Below are 17,284 nucleotides of genomic sequence, written 5' to 3' on the forward strand. Positions count from 1 at the left end.
GGCCAGTTTGGCCAAGAGGTGATCATGGGATACCAGATCAAAAGCTTTTTTGAAGTCAAGATATATGACATCAATCTCTTCTCTCTTGTCCAGGTGATAGGTCACCTGGTCATAGAAGGAAATGAGATTGGTCAAACAAGACCTACCCGCAACAAACCCGTGCTGGCTGTCCCTTAGAATGTTAGCCTGGGCCAGTCCCTCAAGGATGGCCTCCTTAATAAACTTTTCTAAGATCTTCCCCAGGATAGAAGTCAGGCTAATGGGCCTGTAGTTAGCCGGATCCACTCTCCTCCCTTTCTTGAAGATCGGCACCACATTGGCCTTCTTCCAGTCTTCTGGCACTACACCAGAGCGCCAGGAGTTTTCAAAGATCCGTGCCAGGGGCTGGGCTATGACGCTCGCCAGCTCGAGTACCCTGGAGTCTATTGGATCACTAAATGGAAAACTGCTTTGCAAATGTCTGCATCATATCAAAAACTTTGAAGTATTGTGTAATGTTTAGAGTAATTATCCAAAGAAGCAGAGGTGTGGCACAGCAGATCTGCAACTGTGAGAACCACCAACACACAGGGCAGCACTGGCTCCTATTGTGCCAATAGCAGCAATGTGGTTAGCTATTTTTGTGCTGCTTCTCTGGTAATCCCCCCACAGCTAGGCTATTGCATAGATGACTATTGTAACCACCTAGAAGCTTTGCATATGTTTATGTATCCGGACATTGTTCAGAAGAGCTGGAGAAGTATACTGTAATCTCACCAAATGAGCAGATGTCTGTATAGAAGGAGTTTTGTAAACTAGAATTTAGCAAATGTTCATGCACGATATAATGTGCCCACTCTGCTGAAGCTGCCTTATCTCTTAATCTGTTGGAGAAGCTCTAAAGAGGTTCATTCTATTGATACAGAGAGATAGGGCCCTGTGAACTTTCAGCAGATTAAGTCTTTTTCGTCTTCATGACAATGAGGCTTTGGAAAAACTACAGCTGAATATATTGTTTGCTTTAAATGAAAGTCATAAATAATTTTGGATGAGATCTCCAAGAGATACTACGTTTGTGAAATAAAGTGTGTGGCAACCTGCCACCGGAGCCTGAACTATCCTAGATGAAGATATTACCACCAAAATTGCTGTTTTCTTGGAAGATAGGTGAGGTTACAAGGTACAAGATACCAAAGATTCAAATGGAGGACCCATACATTGGGAGAAGACAAGATTTGAATCTCCTAGGGTGCGTATACATGTACTCTGATGCGTTCTAATTAGAATATTTAAAAACTAATGTGCTGAGGATTTATAAGATGAAAAACCTTTTACAGGGTTGTGGCAGCATAGTTTGAGAGAACAAAAAAAACAAACCACCTACCAAAATGAGCAGCTTCTGGTGTCTCAATCTTTTTCAGAATCATCCTTGTAACCAGTTCTTCAGGGATACTTTGACCTCTATAAAGCAATTCTTGACACTAAAAAATATAAAATATAACTTCTTAAAATATCTGTGTTCTGGTCCCATTCTACCACCATTGCCTTTAATGGGAATAAAACTGAGCCTGATGAACATCGCGAAATATAATGCAAGAATTAAACGTTTTTTTGGGGGGGTTGTTTGTTTTTTTGCTGCTATTCTTTTATTAAATCAACTGTATAGCTGGGAAAGACAAGCTCTGGGGCATGAAGTGCCCTTCCTTAGCACATTTTACCTGAACTCTTGTCTAACATCTCTTCCAACAATGCAGTTTGTTCAATAAAAGATATCAGAAAAAGGCCTTGCTTCTTACATATCTCCTCAACCATCACAAATAGAATGACACTCCAACCTTACTACATGAAATTTAATAAAAGATACATATTTACCTTAAGTCCATATTCTGTTCCTGTAGAAATATTTTCTTCTATTACTTCCAAAGCTAAAGATTAAAATGAAAACAATTCACAAAACGTATTTTGCATCTATATAGTACATTTAAATATAGAAATCACCTAGAAGGGCTGTCTTAATTAGCAACTCATACTATCATACTGCAACTACCATGAAATCCATTGCTGAATATTTGAATGGAAACATTTTACATATTAAGGATTCAAATTTTATAAGAAGAACAAACAAAAATGTCAGCTCTAAAAACAGCCAGTTGAAAAGAAGTTTATATAAATTAAGAGACACAAAACTGGCAGTAACAACAGGCCTCCTAACAATGTTTTCAGTATGACTTGGTGAACTGCAATGATGGGTTGGACCCATAAGAATGCTTTTATAAATCCTTCTTATGTATGAGTCCTATCAAAGTCAAAGAGAGTGCCCATAAAAAGAGATGGAAAGATCTGTACCTAAATGTATATTCATGATTTTGTCCATTTGGAACAATAAGCACTTTTCTAACCTGTCTATTTTCATGAGTAACTGATCATTAAATAGCTGTACAATTCTTTTTTTCATTTTTTTTACCACATGAAATGTTTTGCATCAGGTATCATTTTTGTTTAGAAAAGTTGTATGAATTTAGAATTCTGTATTTTCACTGATAGAAAAGCTAAGAGATTTAATAAAACTCCAACTTCACTAAGATTTGAACTCAAAGTCTTCAAAATGCAATAAAAGACATTTTATTTGCTAAGTTGTAAGACATTTTAATCAAGAGAATCTGAAGTATTCTTTTGACCAGTAGAGGGCCTCCATTTTTTAATTAATTCAAGAAAAACATTTATAATTTTAAAAAAATTAAAAAATACAACATCCTAAAAAGAGAAGTATTTTCCAGAATTTAAGAAGTATTTCATTTTTTTCACTCTGCAGTAAAATCAGACAATCTCCTTGCATCCCACCCAGTCTACACATAACTGCTTTTAAAACACAAAACAGGGAAGAAGTGAAACACTCTGTACTCAGCAATCCTTGTTGAGCTCTCATGCTCATGCTGATAATTTTGATTATATCTAATATCAAACTTCTGAAGCTGGAGCACTGCTATGTTTTTTTTTGTTTTGCTCCAGTAACTACAAGAAGTTGCTTGATACCTAAGCTCTTTTTTGCCTATCAAAGTTTCTAGCCCTTTTCTTCAAAATGCCTTTAAATGACCAGTGCTTCTAGCAACGCATTTGCTGTGGCAAAGAATTGTGCCAAGAAATTGCTTTGTACCTGCTGACCTTAAGGGCAGAAACAGTCACAGCTGATCCTCTTCACTGGGCGAAATGCACATTGCCCACTGCACTACAATGGGCAAGGGCCCAATGTGGGACAAGAGGTAACATGCTCCCCTTACTAGGGAATTCCGCACCTCCTTCACTATCCCACACTTCCTTGCTGGGACCAGCACTGACTTGTCCCTCCAGGTGATGCATAAATCAGTGCAGATCCCAGCAAAGAGTTGCAGGGACCCATGCAGGTTCCTGTGCTGACTTGTAGAGACATGGGTCAGTGACAGGCAGTACATGTGTTTCCCTTGCCAGGGGTTCCCCACCTTCCTCACTGCCCCATGCTTCCATGCTGGGACCTATGCTAATCCATGTCTCCATGTGAAGCATGGGTGGCACCAGGTCCTAGCAGAGGCAAAAACACCTCATGGGGGTGTGTCTCTTTAAGTGGGGAAAGCCCAGAGTTCCCTGCTTACTATGATGTTCCTGGGGCACATCCTGTAAGTGGGGAAAGCCAGACAGATGCTCCAGGGACTTGAGGGACCCAGTCCTGCCCAGGAATTCCCAGGGTGTACAGGACTGGGCCCCTCAAACGTAGGCAGGGAACCTGTTGCTACCAAGCAAACAGGTGTCCACTGCAATAAAGTGGCCCAATCTATTACCCATAAATTTTGGGCATTTGGGGGCAACAAGTGGTACAGGGATGTCTGTTTCATTCATCCTTGTGCTGCCATAAACATTTTTATGGTGGCACAAGGGCAAGAAAAGGCCCTCTGTTTCCACCCTTAGGGACCTTCAGGAAGAGTAAATTAGGGAAATGAAACTGAATAGTGCAGCAAATCATCTTTCTGTGGGCCAACTGAATGCTGCTGGGTAGGAGAATCTCTCCCTGCTCCCACTGAATGACCCCTCAGATACTTTTTGGCTTGAAATTACAAAGGCAAGAGCACCAATTTCCTTCTATTTTTATTTAGATTACAATATGGTTATAAGCCCAAGACATGGACTAGGAACCCAGTGTGCTAGGCACTGTGCAAACACAGAGAAAGATACTCTCTAGCTCCGGACAGGCCTCTGCACTCGTGTAGACGCCACTGATTTCAGAGAAACTCCACATGAAGATAAGATCTTACAAGACTGGGGTTCTGATTGGGTCATTAAACATTAACATTCCCTTCACAAAAGAGGGGAAAACTGCTTTGTTTAACAGCTTTGTGGCATAGGCAGATGCACTTGCCTGGTTCAGCACCTGTCAGATAATCTGTTGGCCCCACTGAAGTCAACAATGTATCAACCAGCATTGCAGGGAATATGAAGATTACTCTAAACAAAAACTGTTATAAAGCCAGTGCTGTGCTCTGGATACCAATGCTATTTACCTTCTATGAATGTGCATTTCCATATTTGTGCTATTTTTCTTGCTAATGTTTTCTTCCCAGAGCCCTTCAAAAGAAAAAAAAATACATTTTTGCTTAAATCTACTTTGCCATTCCTAATAGACAATAAAATACAAATGAAATTTGAGCCCTATTATTTGTCTTTATATTACAGTTACCAAAAAAATACCAGGGCATTTTTTTTTTAATATTACAATAGCAACTGCAAGCTCTAGTCAAGATTAGGTCCTCTGAGTTAAGCAATGGAGAAACACAACAGGTCACTGAACAATATATACTTCCCATTATCCTTTAGTTGATTTTATTTACATTAAATATGCTTGTAAGTCTATTTCAAACCTCTGCTACAAGTTGACCATACATTTTTACAAAGATTTTACTGGACTGAAATATTAAATCCTTGGTCACAGACCAAACTCATTTTTTTCTTTGCTAAATTTGATCAAACCCCTTCACTTATGCCTAAGTAAAGAAAGATTTGTAAAGATAGAGAGGCATGATATCTGAAATATTTTTCCACTTAAGATGTACCCTACTCTGAAAAGTGGCTCTGCAAAATATTCACTTTCTTACTCCACAGATCTGCTGCCCATTTATATCCAGTCTTACCAGCTGACTTCAGTAATAAAATACTTCTCCTGTGTTTTTATTTTTGTTTTGCCCTGAAAAGCCAACATAGCAAAGAATAACAAACACTCTGATTGCCCTTAATTTATTATGTGTTGCACAATATTAACAAGGTTATTTTACAAGTTTCATGTTTCACAAATATAAGGCCTGCTAAAACTTTGTTATCAATGATGACGATACAAAAGAAAGAAGAAACCCAGCAAGTCACAAAAATGCAAGAAATATGAAGTTTCACAATGACATTTTGAAATAACATGTCAGAATGGAATCACACCAAAGATGTCTGAATATTAAAGCATTAAACAAGACATGTTAGTCATCAATAAAGATTCATAAACCTGGTAAATTTGTAAAAGAATGTTACAACTGAAAACTACTCTGTACATATGCAACATTACACTACTATGTATAACTTATTTTGATAAAAAATAATGCATAATAGTCCTCATTTTGCCTCATAATTTAAGCGATTCTGTTAATTTTGTAAGCATTTGTATCTTACTCCCTTAAACATGCCCTACAATAGTTTTCTGCCCAAAGTTTAGTAAAAACTTAAGTGCACTTCTGGTCCACTTCAGAGTCTCCCGGAGAGTATGCAGGAGGGCCCCCCATGTCTCCCTGGCTCAGCGACTGGGTCTGGGGGTCACCTGGGATCCCCCCATGGCTGACTGCCGAGCTGGGGAGGCACAGGGGGGTCTCCCACATTCTCCCCGGCGGACCCAGAAATGCACCAGAAGTATTTCCGATCCACTTTCAGGTTCACCTCCAAGCATGCGGGGGCCCCCCAGCACTCCTGTGGGATGTTTCATCCACCCCAGCATTGCAGTGTTCACAAGCCATGCTGGTACCTCGAGGTATGTAGAAAAACATTTAAAACTGTGTCTAGGTCCGAATTGCTGATTCTCCAAATTGTATCAAATCTTCAGATTTTGATTCGGCCAAATTGAATCAGGAACAGCGATCCAAATCAACAAATCGAATCGCTGTCCCTGATTTGGGCCGAATCTGAATCCAAATTGAATAAGGCCCATTTCACACACCCCTAATAGCTATGACAGCTCCCAATGGAGACAGACATCGCTTCTACTGGCAGAGAGTTATTTGCCAGTATTTTTATGCCATTTCCCAAATAAAAGAGAATATATAAGCAAGAGGAACTGTCAGCATACGCTATAGCCTGCATATACAATAGCTTTTTGCTAGGCTAAAAACAGTATAAAAATTATGTTGCTTAATTGATATTATACAAACAAAAGTTTCTATGTAGAAGTGGCTAGAGTCTGATACATGTGATGGAAAGGTACCCGCCTTAGTTTTGGCTTTATTGTTTGTTTTCAAGCTAGTATTTTCTTAGCTTTAAAAGAAGTCCGTTGTAATATGGTGATGGATGCTCTTTAAATAATTGCATACATAAAAAAATAGTGTTACCAGAAAAAAATAATGTTTGAATTTTTTGCCTTTTGTTTAAATTCTGGACTTCAGCACTGCACTAATGTACACAGGTTTGGGCCAAATATCATTTATAAAAATTTATTAAAGGCAGCTTTTCAGCTGAGAATACTCTGTGCTTCCATGCCCCTGGATATAATAAAGCATTTTCTTTAAATAAAATACTTTATGTTGTGTTGCCCTTAAAAATATAAAATTCCTCCCATATTTGCATATAGCTATATATCTGGAGTTATTTAAGATTAGGCAACTAACTCTTTCTTAGCTTTCCAGTGAGCTCAATGGAATACAACAAAATGGGTGCTTATTACCTGGCAATTACAAATCATCTTAATCTAAGAGACCGTGTAACATTTCATTTCAGAAAAAGAGAGCTTTTAAATTACAACTGTAATACATTACAAATTACTTAAACAGGATGCCTTGGTTGATCTTTCCAATTAAATGGCTACCTGATTTAAACAGAGATTATCGAAATACTGTTTAGTATTATTATATCATCATGTATCTGTAATGCACTATGATCAACTAAACAGTTTAATGGGTCTATTTACTTATATTTTGTCCTAAACCTGCAAATTTGTCATATTTTAAATATTAAAACATTCACTTGAACATAAACAAATTAATGACCACATTAGGATTTAGGAAAGTAGGGCTGGAAGGGACCTCATAATATCATCTAGTCCAACACCCTGCTCAAGACAGGATCATCTCTGATTCAACCATCCCACCCAAGTGACCTGTCTAACTTGGTCTCAAAAACTTCTAAGTTGGAGATTCTACAATTGCTCTAAGTAGCCTGTTCCAATGCCTGACCACCCTCATTGTAAGAGTTCCTTCTCACCTTCAAATTCAATTTACTCTGCTGAACTTTGAGCTCATTGCCTCTAGTCCTGTCCTCTACTACCACAGGGAAAAGCCCATCTCTATCCTCTCTATAACTGTCCTTCAGGTATTTGAACACTGTTATCAACTCCCCCACTTAATCTTCTTTTTCTTAGACTAAATAACCTTAGTTTTTTCAGCTTTTCTTCATAAGCCTTGTTTCCTAGGCCCCTAACCATTTTTGTTGCTTTGTGCTGCACTGCTTCCAAACTGTCCACATCCTTTTTGCCCAAAGCTGGTCACAGGAGTTTAGGTGAAGCCTCCCCAGTGCTGAACAGAGTGAAAGCATCACTTTCCCTGCTCTGCAAGTGACACTTCTGTTAATACAACCCAGCATGCTGCTGGGTTTTTTTTCTTGGCAACAAGGGCACACTGTTGGCCCATATTCAGCTTATGGTCTACTAGAACTCCCAAGTCCTTCTCTGCAGTACTGTAGCCTGCAGTCATTTCCCAGTCTGTATTTGTACATGTGATTATTCCTTCCTAAATGCAGGAGTTTGCACTTGTCCTTGTTGAATCTCATATGGTTGATTGTGGACCATTTCTCCAGTTTATCCAGGTCACTGTGAATCATAGCCCTGCCCTCCAGAGTTCTTGTAACCCCACCCAACTTGGTGTTGTCTGCAACTTTGTTAAGCATGCACTCAATCCCATTGTGCAGTATCTCCATTAATGAAGATATTAATTAACACCAGACTTAGGGTAGACCCCTGGGGAACACCACTCCATACCTACTCCCAAATAGACACTGAGCCATTGAGGTGCATCAGTCCCCCCAAAACTCATTATCATCATTAAGTACAAAGATCCTTAAGTACTTTCAGCTAGTGTGTGTAGTTTCTCAGTTTGTTAATGAGAATGTTGTGAGAGACAATGTCAGAAACCTTGCTAAAGTCAAGGTACATCACATCCATTGCTCTCCCACCATCCACAGAGCCTGTCACTTTATCACAGAAGGAAATCAGGTTGGTCAGGCATGACTTGCCCTTGCTGAATCCATTCTGGCTCTTCCTGAATACCTTGTTTTTCTTTAGGTGCCTGAGAGAGAGCTGCAGGGAACAGGGAAGAGATGCCAGGAATGGTTGCTCAGCAGCCTGGCACACACCAGATCCCAGAGCAGGCATGCCATGCCATGCTCAATGCACAGCATTTTAAAAGCAGCCTCTCCCTCTGGATTGGAGGAGAGATCCCTGGCAGAGCTATTTAGGGCCCTGGTAAGGGGCAGAATGGGGAGGATGCCATCAGACCACGGTGTGCTTTCACTTCTGGGATAGCTAGAAACTGGAACTGAGAGAGTCCTCCAGCAGGCAGGATTGCAAGCCTGCAAGCTGAGTGTGGCCAGAGGGCCATTGAAGAGTCCAGCAAGATCATCTGGAGAAGGCAAGGAAGATCCCTAGAGCAGCATGCTTATAGGCTCGGCAGTGCTACGCTTACTAGCACCATGGCTGAAAGAGACTTGGGGGTCATGACTGACCACAAGATGAACATGAGCCACCAATGCAATATTGCAGCTGGCAAAGCAAACAAAACTCTGGATTGCATCTATAGATGCTTCTCAAGTAAGTCTCAGGATGTCATCCTTTTGCTGTACTCAGCCTTGGTGAGGCCGCAGCTGGAGTACTGTATCCAATTCTGGGCTCCACAATTCAAGAAGGATGTTGAGAAGCTTGAGAGAGTCCAGAGGAGAGCCACTCACATGATCTCTTATGAAGAAAGGCTGAGAGCCATGGGACTCTTCAGCCTGGAAAAGTGCAGGATCAGAGGGGACCTGGTGGCTAACTATAAGTACATAAGGGGTGTGCATCAGGATCTGGGGGAACATCTGTTTACCAGAGTGCCCCAAGGGATAACAAGGACCACTGGTCATAAACTCCCCCAAGTCCATTTTAGGCTGGACACAAGGAAAAATTTCTTTACTATCTGAGCCCCCACAGCCTGGAATAGACTCCCTCCAGAAGTGGCGCAGGCACCTACTCTGGACTCATTCAAGAAATGTTTGGATGCTTATCTTGCTGGGATCCTTTGATCCTAGCTGACTTCCTGCCCCTAGGGCAGGAGGCTGGACTTGATGATCTTCAAGGTCCCTTCCATCCCTAATGTCTATGAAATCCATGAAATCTGTGAGAAGCTAGAGTCTCCAGTTACTGACATGTGGCTAGTGGACTGCAATGATTACTAGTAAGAGCCCTATGCCAGACAAGAAAGCAAAGAATCCAGATGAGTACTTAAGTTGATATTTTTTGTGCTTTTACTTTCCTTTTTCTTCCTCATGTTAATTATATATGATGCCCATTTTGAGTGAGGAGATATTCCTCCCATGGCTGCATCAAGGACTCAGTTATAGCCCCAACTAAGCTGTGTCAAAGGGGAGGAAAACTAAGGTTTATAATAGGGACGGGGACATCATTCCCAAAGCAGCAGGAGGCCATGAACTGTGTTTTGTTAGTCTGCTGTTTTTCTTTTTTGTCCTGGGTTGAGGTTATGCCTAATGACCAGCTATTGTTGAAAGTCTCATGTGCAGTTGTCCCTTCACTATCAGTCTACACTCAAATTTAGAGCTGCATGGAGCCCACAGAAATAGAAGAGAGGCGGAGACACCAAACATTCCTGCTGAAGTACATCTGATGTGGTTAGCGTGGGGTAAAGGGGAGGTTGGAGCCCCATAAAAGGATTGGCCTACAGCTACTGGGATTACCATTAGTCGATTTCCTCCAGTTCCCAAGAATTTATGTGATAACATCAAAGTCGTGGCAAGTGAGAGCACTCCATCTGAGTGGACTGGACTACAATGCTTCTAGACAAATTAGAAGTGGTGCAGGCCTGCCATATTCTGAACAGGCAGGGTTTCAGCCTCTTAAAGGAGAGTGCCCAGATAGTGCCTCACAACAGATTCTTTGAGGACCTGCTCCATGATCTTTCCAGGTATTGAGGACAGGCTGACTTGTTTATCTTTCCCTGGATTCTCCTTCTTCCAGTTCTTGAAGATGGGCACTATATCTGCCTTTTCTAGTCAGCCAGGACACACCAACCTTCATGGAGTTCTCAAAAAGAATGGCTCAGACATTACCTCAGCCAATTCCTTCAGTATCCTAGGGTATATCTTATGTAGGCCTGCCAGCTTGAAAGCATCTAGCTTCTGTCAAAAATTCCCAACCTGTTCTTCTGCTACTCTAGGCTGCTTGTTTCCTTCCCTGTAATCTATGTTGCCAACTGCACTTGTTATCTAGTAGCCACCCCTATTTATGAAGGCTAAAGTAAAAAAGGTGTTAAATACTTCAGCTTTCTTTGCATCATTCACAACTAAATTGCCTTCCACATTCCATAAGGGACTTATGGTTTCTCCGATCTCTCTCTTACTTTTGACATGTTTATAGAATCCCTTTTTATTGCCCTATGTCTCTTGCTAGCTGCATCTCAAATCATGTCTTGGCCTGTCTAATTGTAACAGCTGCAAAGCTTGCCTGGCTGCAAGCCAAGTGGGTGAGCTGTACTTAAGAGCTCTGCAAGAAAGGGGCGGCACAGCTTTGCAGAGAGTGCATAAGCTTTACTAGACAGGAGGGTATGCAGTGTCAGGAGCCTGGGCAACAAGCAGGACGAGCTCGTCCTCCTGCTCAGTGCAAAGAAATATGATGTCATTGGGATAACGGAGACCTGGTGGGACTCCACCCATGACTGGACCACGGGTATAGAGGGCTATACCCTATACAGGAGGGAACGTGTTGACAAAAGGGGTGGGGGTGTAGCTCTCTATGTGAAGGAAAGCTACATGTCCCTGCAAGCTGATGTTGGCGACCGGCATGGACAGCTAGAGACCCTCTGGGTAAATATTCGTGGGGAATTTGGCACAGGGGACACAACGGTGGGAGTCTACTACAGACCTCCCACTCAAAGTCCCGAGCTTGACCAGGAGTTCGCCCGGGAACTGACTGAGGCCGCTTGCTCCAGGACCTTGGTTGTCATGGGTGACTTCAATTACCCAGACATCTCGTGGGAAGATCACTCAGCTAAATCTGAGCGGGCGCAAAGCTTTCTCTCGTGCGTGGATGACCTCTACCTGACCCAAGAAGTCTATGGGCCAACGAGAGGCAAAGCGCTGCTTGACCTGGTACTGGCTACAGGGGATGACCTAATCGGCGACCTAGTGATTGATGGGAAGTTGGGTGACAGCGACCACGAGCTGATCACCTTCACCATCCACCGTAAAGCTGGCAAGTCAGTCAGCAACACAGAAGTCCTTGACTTCAGAAAAGCCGACTTTGACAAGCTCAAGAGGCTAGTCGGTCAGGCCCTCAGGGACCATGACCCCTGAGGATGCCAGGGAGATGGGAGTTCAAGAAGAGTGGTTGCTTCTCAAGGAAGCAATCCTCAGTGCACAAGCTAAATCTATTCCAACACGGAGGAAAGGCAGCAAGAAGGCACAGCAGCCCCCCTGGCTCTCCAGAGACCTAGCGGACCTACTGTGGCTAAAAAGGAAAGCCTACAAAGGATGGAGGACGGGATTCACCTCCAAGGAGGATTACTCCACGCTGGTCTGGTCCTGCAGGGACCAAACCAGGAAAGCCAAGGCGGCAACTGAACTCCAACTAGCTTCAGGCATCAAGGACAACAAAAAGTCCTTTTTCAGGTATATGGGGAGCCGGAGGAAAAGCAAGGGCAATGTTGGACCCCTGCTAAACTAGATGGGGCAACTGACAACTGACGCCCAGGAAAAAGCCAACCTATTAAATAGGTACTTTGCGTCAGTCTTTCATCAGTCCCATGGGACGCCCATGCCTGCTATGGGACAGGGAAATCTGGGTGAGGGGAATCCCCTACCCTCCATCAGTGCTGACCTCGTGAAGAAACACCTTGAGAAGCTGGATACCTTCAAGTCAGCTGGCCCTGACAACCTGCACCCCAGGGTACTCAAGGAGCTGGCGAGCGTCATAGCCCAGCCCCTGGCACGGATCTTTGAAAACTCCTGGCACTCTGGTGTAGTGCCCGAAGACTGGAAGAAGGCCAATGTGGTGCCGATTTTAAAGAAACGGAGGAGAGTGGATCCGGCTAACTACAGGCCCATTAGCCTGACTTCTATCCTGGGGAAGATCTTAGAAAAGTTTATTAAGGAGGCCATCCTTGAGGGACTGGCCCAGGCTAACATTCTAAGGGACAGCCAGCACGGGTTTGTTGCGGGTAGGTCTTGTTTGACCAATCTCATTTCCTTCTATGACCAGGTGACCTATCACCTGGACCAGGGAGAAGAGATTGATGTCATATATCTTGACTTCAAAAAAGCTTTTGATCTGGTATCCCATGATCACCTCTTGGCCAAACTGCCCAGTTGTGGCCTTGGCTCCACCACTATCCGCTGGCTGGGAAATTGGCTTCGTGGTCGGACCCAGAGGGTTGTGATTGATGGCAGTCACTCATCATGGTGCCCTGTGACCAGTGGGGTCCCTCAAGGCTCTGTCTTGGGACCCATACTGTTCAACATCTTCATTAACGATGTGGACATTGGAGTCAGGAGTGGACTGGCCAAGTTCGCCGATGACACCAAACTTTGGGGCAAAGCATCCACGCCAGAAGACAGGCGGGTGATCCAGGCTGACCTGGACAAGCTCAGCAAATGGGCAGACGGGAACCTGATGGTATTTAACACCAAAAAATGCAAGGTTCTCCACCTTGGGAGGAAAAACCTGCAGCATCCTTATAGGCTTAGCAGTGCTATGTTGGTTAGCACTACAGAAGAAAAAGACTTGGGGGTCATCATTGACCACAAGATGAACATGAGCCTCCAATGCGATGCTGCGGCTAGTAAAGCGACCAAAATGCTGGCGTGCATCCATAGATGCTTCTCGAGCAAATCCCGGGACGTCATTCTCCCCTTGTACTCGGCCTTGGTGAGGCCGCAGCTGGAGTACTGCGTCCAGTTTTGGGCTCCACAATTCAAAAAGGATGTGGAGAAGTTTGAGAGAGTCCAGAGGAGAGCCACGCGCATGATCAGAGGTCAGGAAAACAGATCTTACGATGATAGGCTGAGAGCCATGGGACTCTTTAGCCTGGAAAAGCGCAGGCTCAGGGGTGATCTGATGGCCACCTATAAGTTTATCAGGGGTGACCACCAGGATCTGGGGGAACGTCTGTTCACCAGAGCGCCCCAAGGGATGACGAGGTCGAACGGTCACAAACTCCTGCAAGACCGTTTCAGGCTGGACATAAGGAAGAATTTCTTCACTGTCCGAGCCCCCAAGGTCTGGAACAGTCTGCCAGTGGAGGTGGTTCAAGCACCTACACTGAACACCTTCAAGAGTAAATTGGATGCTTATCTTGCTGGGATCCTATGACCCCAGCTGACTTCCTGCCCTTTGGGCAGGAGGCTGGACTCGATGATCTCCCGAGGTTCCTTCCAGCCCTAATGTCTATGAAATCTATGAAATCTATGCTTCTTATTGGAATGTTTAAATTGTGACCAGAGCCCACTTTGCAAATTGGGGGTTCTGATTGGCTGCTAGTGAACCATAAACGTTGAGGGAACGAAAAGAAGAAGAGAAGCTGGGAGGAACAAACTCCAGCCCTGGAAAGAAGGGGCACAGACTCAGCCCCCAGCCAGGGGTGACTGAGCTAAAACTTGCCCAGGGAGCAGGCATCTGGTTGGGGAGAGTGTGTGTCATCCTGTGAGAAGCTGGTTCTCCACTGGGTTCAGAGATGTGCAACCAGGGACACAGTTGCCTGGGAAAGGGTTGGGAGGGGTTGGTAAGCAAAGCTGGTAGCCTTGCCAGAGATGGAAGAAGCAGCAGAGTCAGAGACCTGCAGAGGGAAACTGTGTCTGTGAGTGAATGTGTTGGGAAGGAGAGAGAGCCCCAAGAGGGAGTAGGCTGAGAGAATACAAACCAGCATTGGTGTGTGGGGGGACACCTAATCACTAGTGTTTGCAGGAAGTGTATTTCCAGAAGGAAACTGCTTAAGGCACTGGTTGTTAACCGGGGTTATGCAGAATTCTGCGTGTATTCACACAGCCACAGTACAGCACGTGGGTGGCCAGGAGCACAGCCTGGCCATGTGGAGAGCAGCTGGGTCTGGCTGGTAAGTTTGTTGTAGGGGGAGGGAGCGGGGCAGGGGCAGGGGCTGCCCAGCTGGGGCAGGCTGTGGGACTGAGCTGCACAGGAAGAAGGGACAGCTCCTGTCTCTACGCATGCCCCAGGAGGGCATGGGGGGCAGGGCATGTGGCCCTGTATCTGCAAATAGGGCAGGGTGGGGCTGGCTGGGGCTCTTCCAGGCTCTTCTTAGTGGAGGGATGGGCTATGCTTGGGGACGGGGGGGGGGTGGCCCTGGGAGTGGGTGTGGGGGGGGCCACAGTGAATTCTGGAGTGGTCACAGCCCCCCCTAGTAGCTCCAATCCCGTAGGCCCCTGTGCTGAGGGAGGGACCAGGGCTGGGGCTGGGGCTGGGGCTGGAGCAGGGGCAGACGCTGCCCAACTGGTGCAAAGTGCAGGACAGAGCCATGAATGGCTCATTCGGGAAGCACAGGAAGTGGTGGCTCCTGCTGCTGTGCACACCCTGGAAGGGCATGTGGAGGGGGTTGCCCCCAGATCTGCATATGGGGCTCAGTGGACTGCAGGCCACTGTGGGCTGGGGCAGCCCTGAGCTGCTCCTGGCAGGGGTGTTGGGCCAGGCTGCACTGGGAAAGGGAGGTTGGGTGGGGCTATGGCAAATTCTGGAGTGGGTACAACCCCTCCCATAGCCCACTCCCAGTGCTGCTGCTACCCGTCCCAAGTGCAGCCTAACCCAGGAACAGCCTGGCGTGGCCCGAGCTTGTCCACACCCTGCGTGCAGATCCCAGGACACGCACTCCCCATACCCTTCTGGGGTGTGTGCAGTGGCAGGAGCCGCCAACCCCTGGATGCAAGTCACTTGCGACTCTATCCCATACTCTGCCCCAGTTGGGCAGTGCCTACCCCTGGTCCAGTCCCAGCCCCAGCCCCAGCCCCAGCCCCAGCCCCAGCCCCACTCCCTCCCTCACTGTGGGTGCCTACAGGAGTGGGGCTGGGGGGGGAGGTTGCAGCCAATCCAGTATTCACCATAGCCCATCCAAGCTTCCTCCCAGTGCCACTGCCACCCACCCTGAGCACAGCCCAGCCCAGCCCAGGCCCTCACTGGAAGATCCCAGCACCCCAGCCCACAGTGGAAGCCTGCTCCCCACGTGCAGATCTAGGGGCACACACCCTCATGCCCTGCCGGGTGAAACTTTGAGACAGAAGGGGTACACTTGTTAAAAAAGTTGAAAACCCCTGGTTTAGGGAATAATTTGCCAATAAAGGACACAAAAGGGAGCATATTACCTGCAGCAGCTGTTCAGAGCCTATTTTGCTGTGTTGACAGGAAGGATTAAAGAAGTCCATTTTCCCCAAAGCAGCAGATGCCTTGCCTTTGCCATCTAGTGGTGGATCATAGTTATAGCTGTGTTGCCATTCATTGTTAAGGGAAGTGGATTATGACCCAAAGTAAATCAGCTGGGTTATGCGGGAAACTAAGGTCCTAACAAGGTGAATTTAATTACTGAGGTTGTTTAACAGAAGTGGGAACAACCACTATGTTGGAATTATCCACCTAATGTTGCAGTTGTAAATTTTACTTAAATTGTTAGTTTTATTATTAACTATTGTTATTACATACTTTTTGTTTATTTCTTGTATATAAATTAGTTGTGTATAATAAAGAATAACGTGTTCATCAGGTCAGAGCAAATTCCTGGATGGTGAGGGTGAAGTACACACCTCTCCATGGGACACATCAATCAGTAGTCTGCTTGCGGGGCTCCCAGGACTACTGGCACCCTGAGGACCAAAAATCTGGCGCATCACCCAGCCTTAGCATGCTAGCATGGGTCACATAATTATCTCCCTGCAGGCCCATGTGATACTCCTATACTCTTCCATAATAATATGATCAAGAATTCACTGTATAGAAGTTCTTTATAGAATTCTTGAGTTTCAGCTCATTGAAGAAATTGCTTTTTAGCCAGGTTGGTTGCCTGTTGTGCTTCTCATTCTTCTGTCACATCACCCTTAACAGGGCCTCCCCTCCTTAAAGTAGAGCCAGTTTTTCTGGACTCCTTTTCCCTTCAGACTTGCCTCCCAGGGGATCCTGACCACCAGTTCCCTGAATTTGTAAAAGGCTGCTTTTCTAAACTCCAGGGTCTTTATTCTGCTGTGCTCCTTCCTTCCTGCACTCTATCATTTCGTGTTCAGTGTTACCCAAGTGACCTTCCATCTTTACATTCTCAACCAATTCCTCCCTATTTGTAAGCAGCAAGTTAAGAAGAGCTTCCCCCATAGTTGTCTTCTTACCATCTGTATCAAAAAGTTATCCCCAGTGCACTCCAGGGCTGCTTGTGAACTGTTGTGAGCTCCATAATTGAAGTGCCATATGAAAACCAGATCCTGTGAAGCTTCCATCACTTCTTTAAAACTATTCACCAAGGTCCTCCAGGGGAGGACTAGAAATAATGGGCACAAGCTGACTGAAGATCAATTCAGACTAAACATAAGAAAAAAACGTCTTTACAAGTTGAGTACTGAGGGTTTGGAACAGGCTACCCCCAGAGGTGGTACAGTCACCCATCCTGGTGATCTTCAAAAAGATCTTGAACCCCATCTTGCTGGTGTCATCTGACCCCAGTTGTCTTTCCTGCCCAAGTGCAGGGGGCTGGACCAGATGATCTGTAAGGTCTCTTCCAGGTCTCTAAAGTCCCTTCTAGAGCCTAAAAAACTATGAAACTATGAATAGAAAGCCTCATCCGCCTCCTTCTCTTGG

At 45.0% G+C, this 17,284-nt stretch overlaps 1 protein-coding gene across 1 annotated transcript in view; it reads right to left on the reverse strand.

The window, feature by feature from the left end:
* AK9 (adenylate kinase 9) overlaps positions 1-17,284 on the reverse strand; it is a 181,604-nt gene that overhangs the window by 156,636 nt on the left and 7,684 nt on the right. Inside the window, exons 3-5 of the mRNA XM_090037720.1 lie at positions 4,509-4,572; positions 1,852-1,904; positions 1,364-1,460 (exon numbers count right to left, since the gene is read on the reverse strand). Coding sequence (XP_089893846.1) covers positions 1,364-1,460; positions 1,852-1,904; positions 4,509-4,572 — 214 coding nt within the window. The remainder of the gene's footprint in view (positions 1-1,363; positions 1,461-1,851; positions 1,905-4,508; positions 4,573-17,284) is intronic.

This window comes from Crocodylus siamensis, chromosome 1 (genome assembly GCF_052110815.1).
Source record: "Crocodylus siamensis isolate JL-2025a chromosome 1, ASM5211081v1, whole genome shotgun sequence".
In the NCBI taxonomy this organism is placed as follows: domain Eukaryota; kingdom Metazoa; phylum Chordata; order Crocodylia; family Crocodylidae; genus Crocodylus; species Crocodylus siamensis.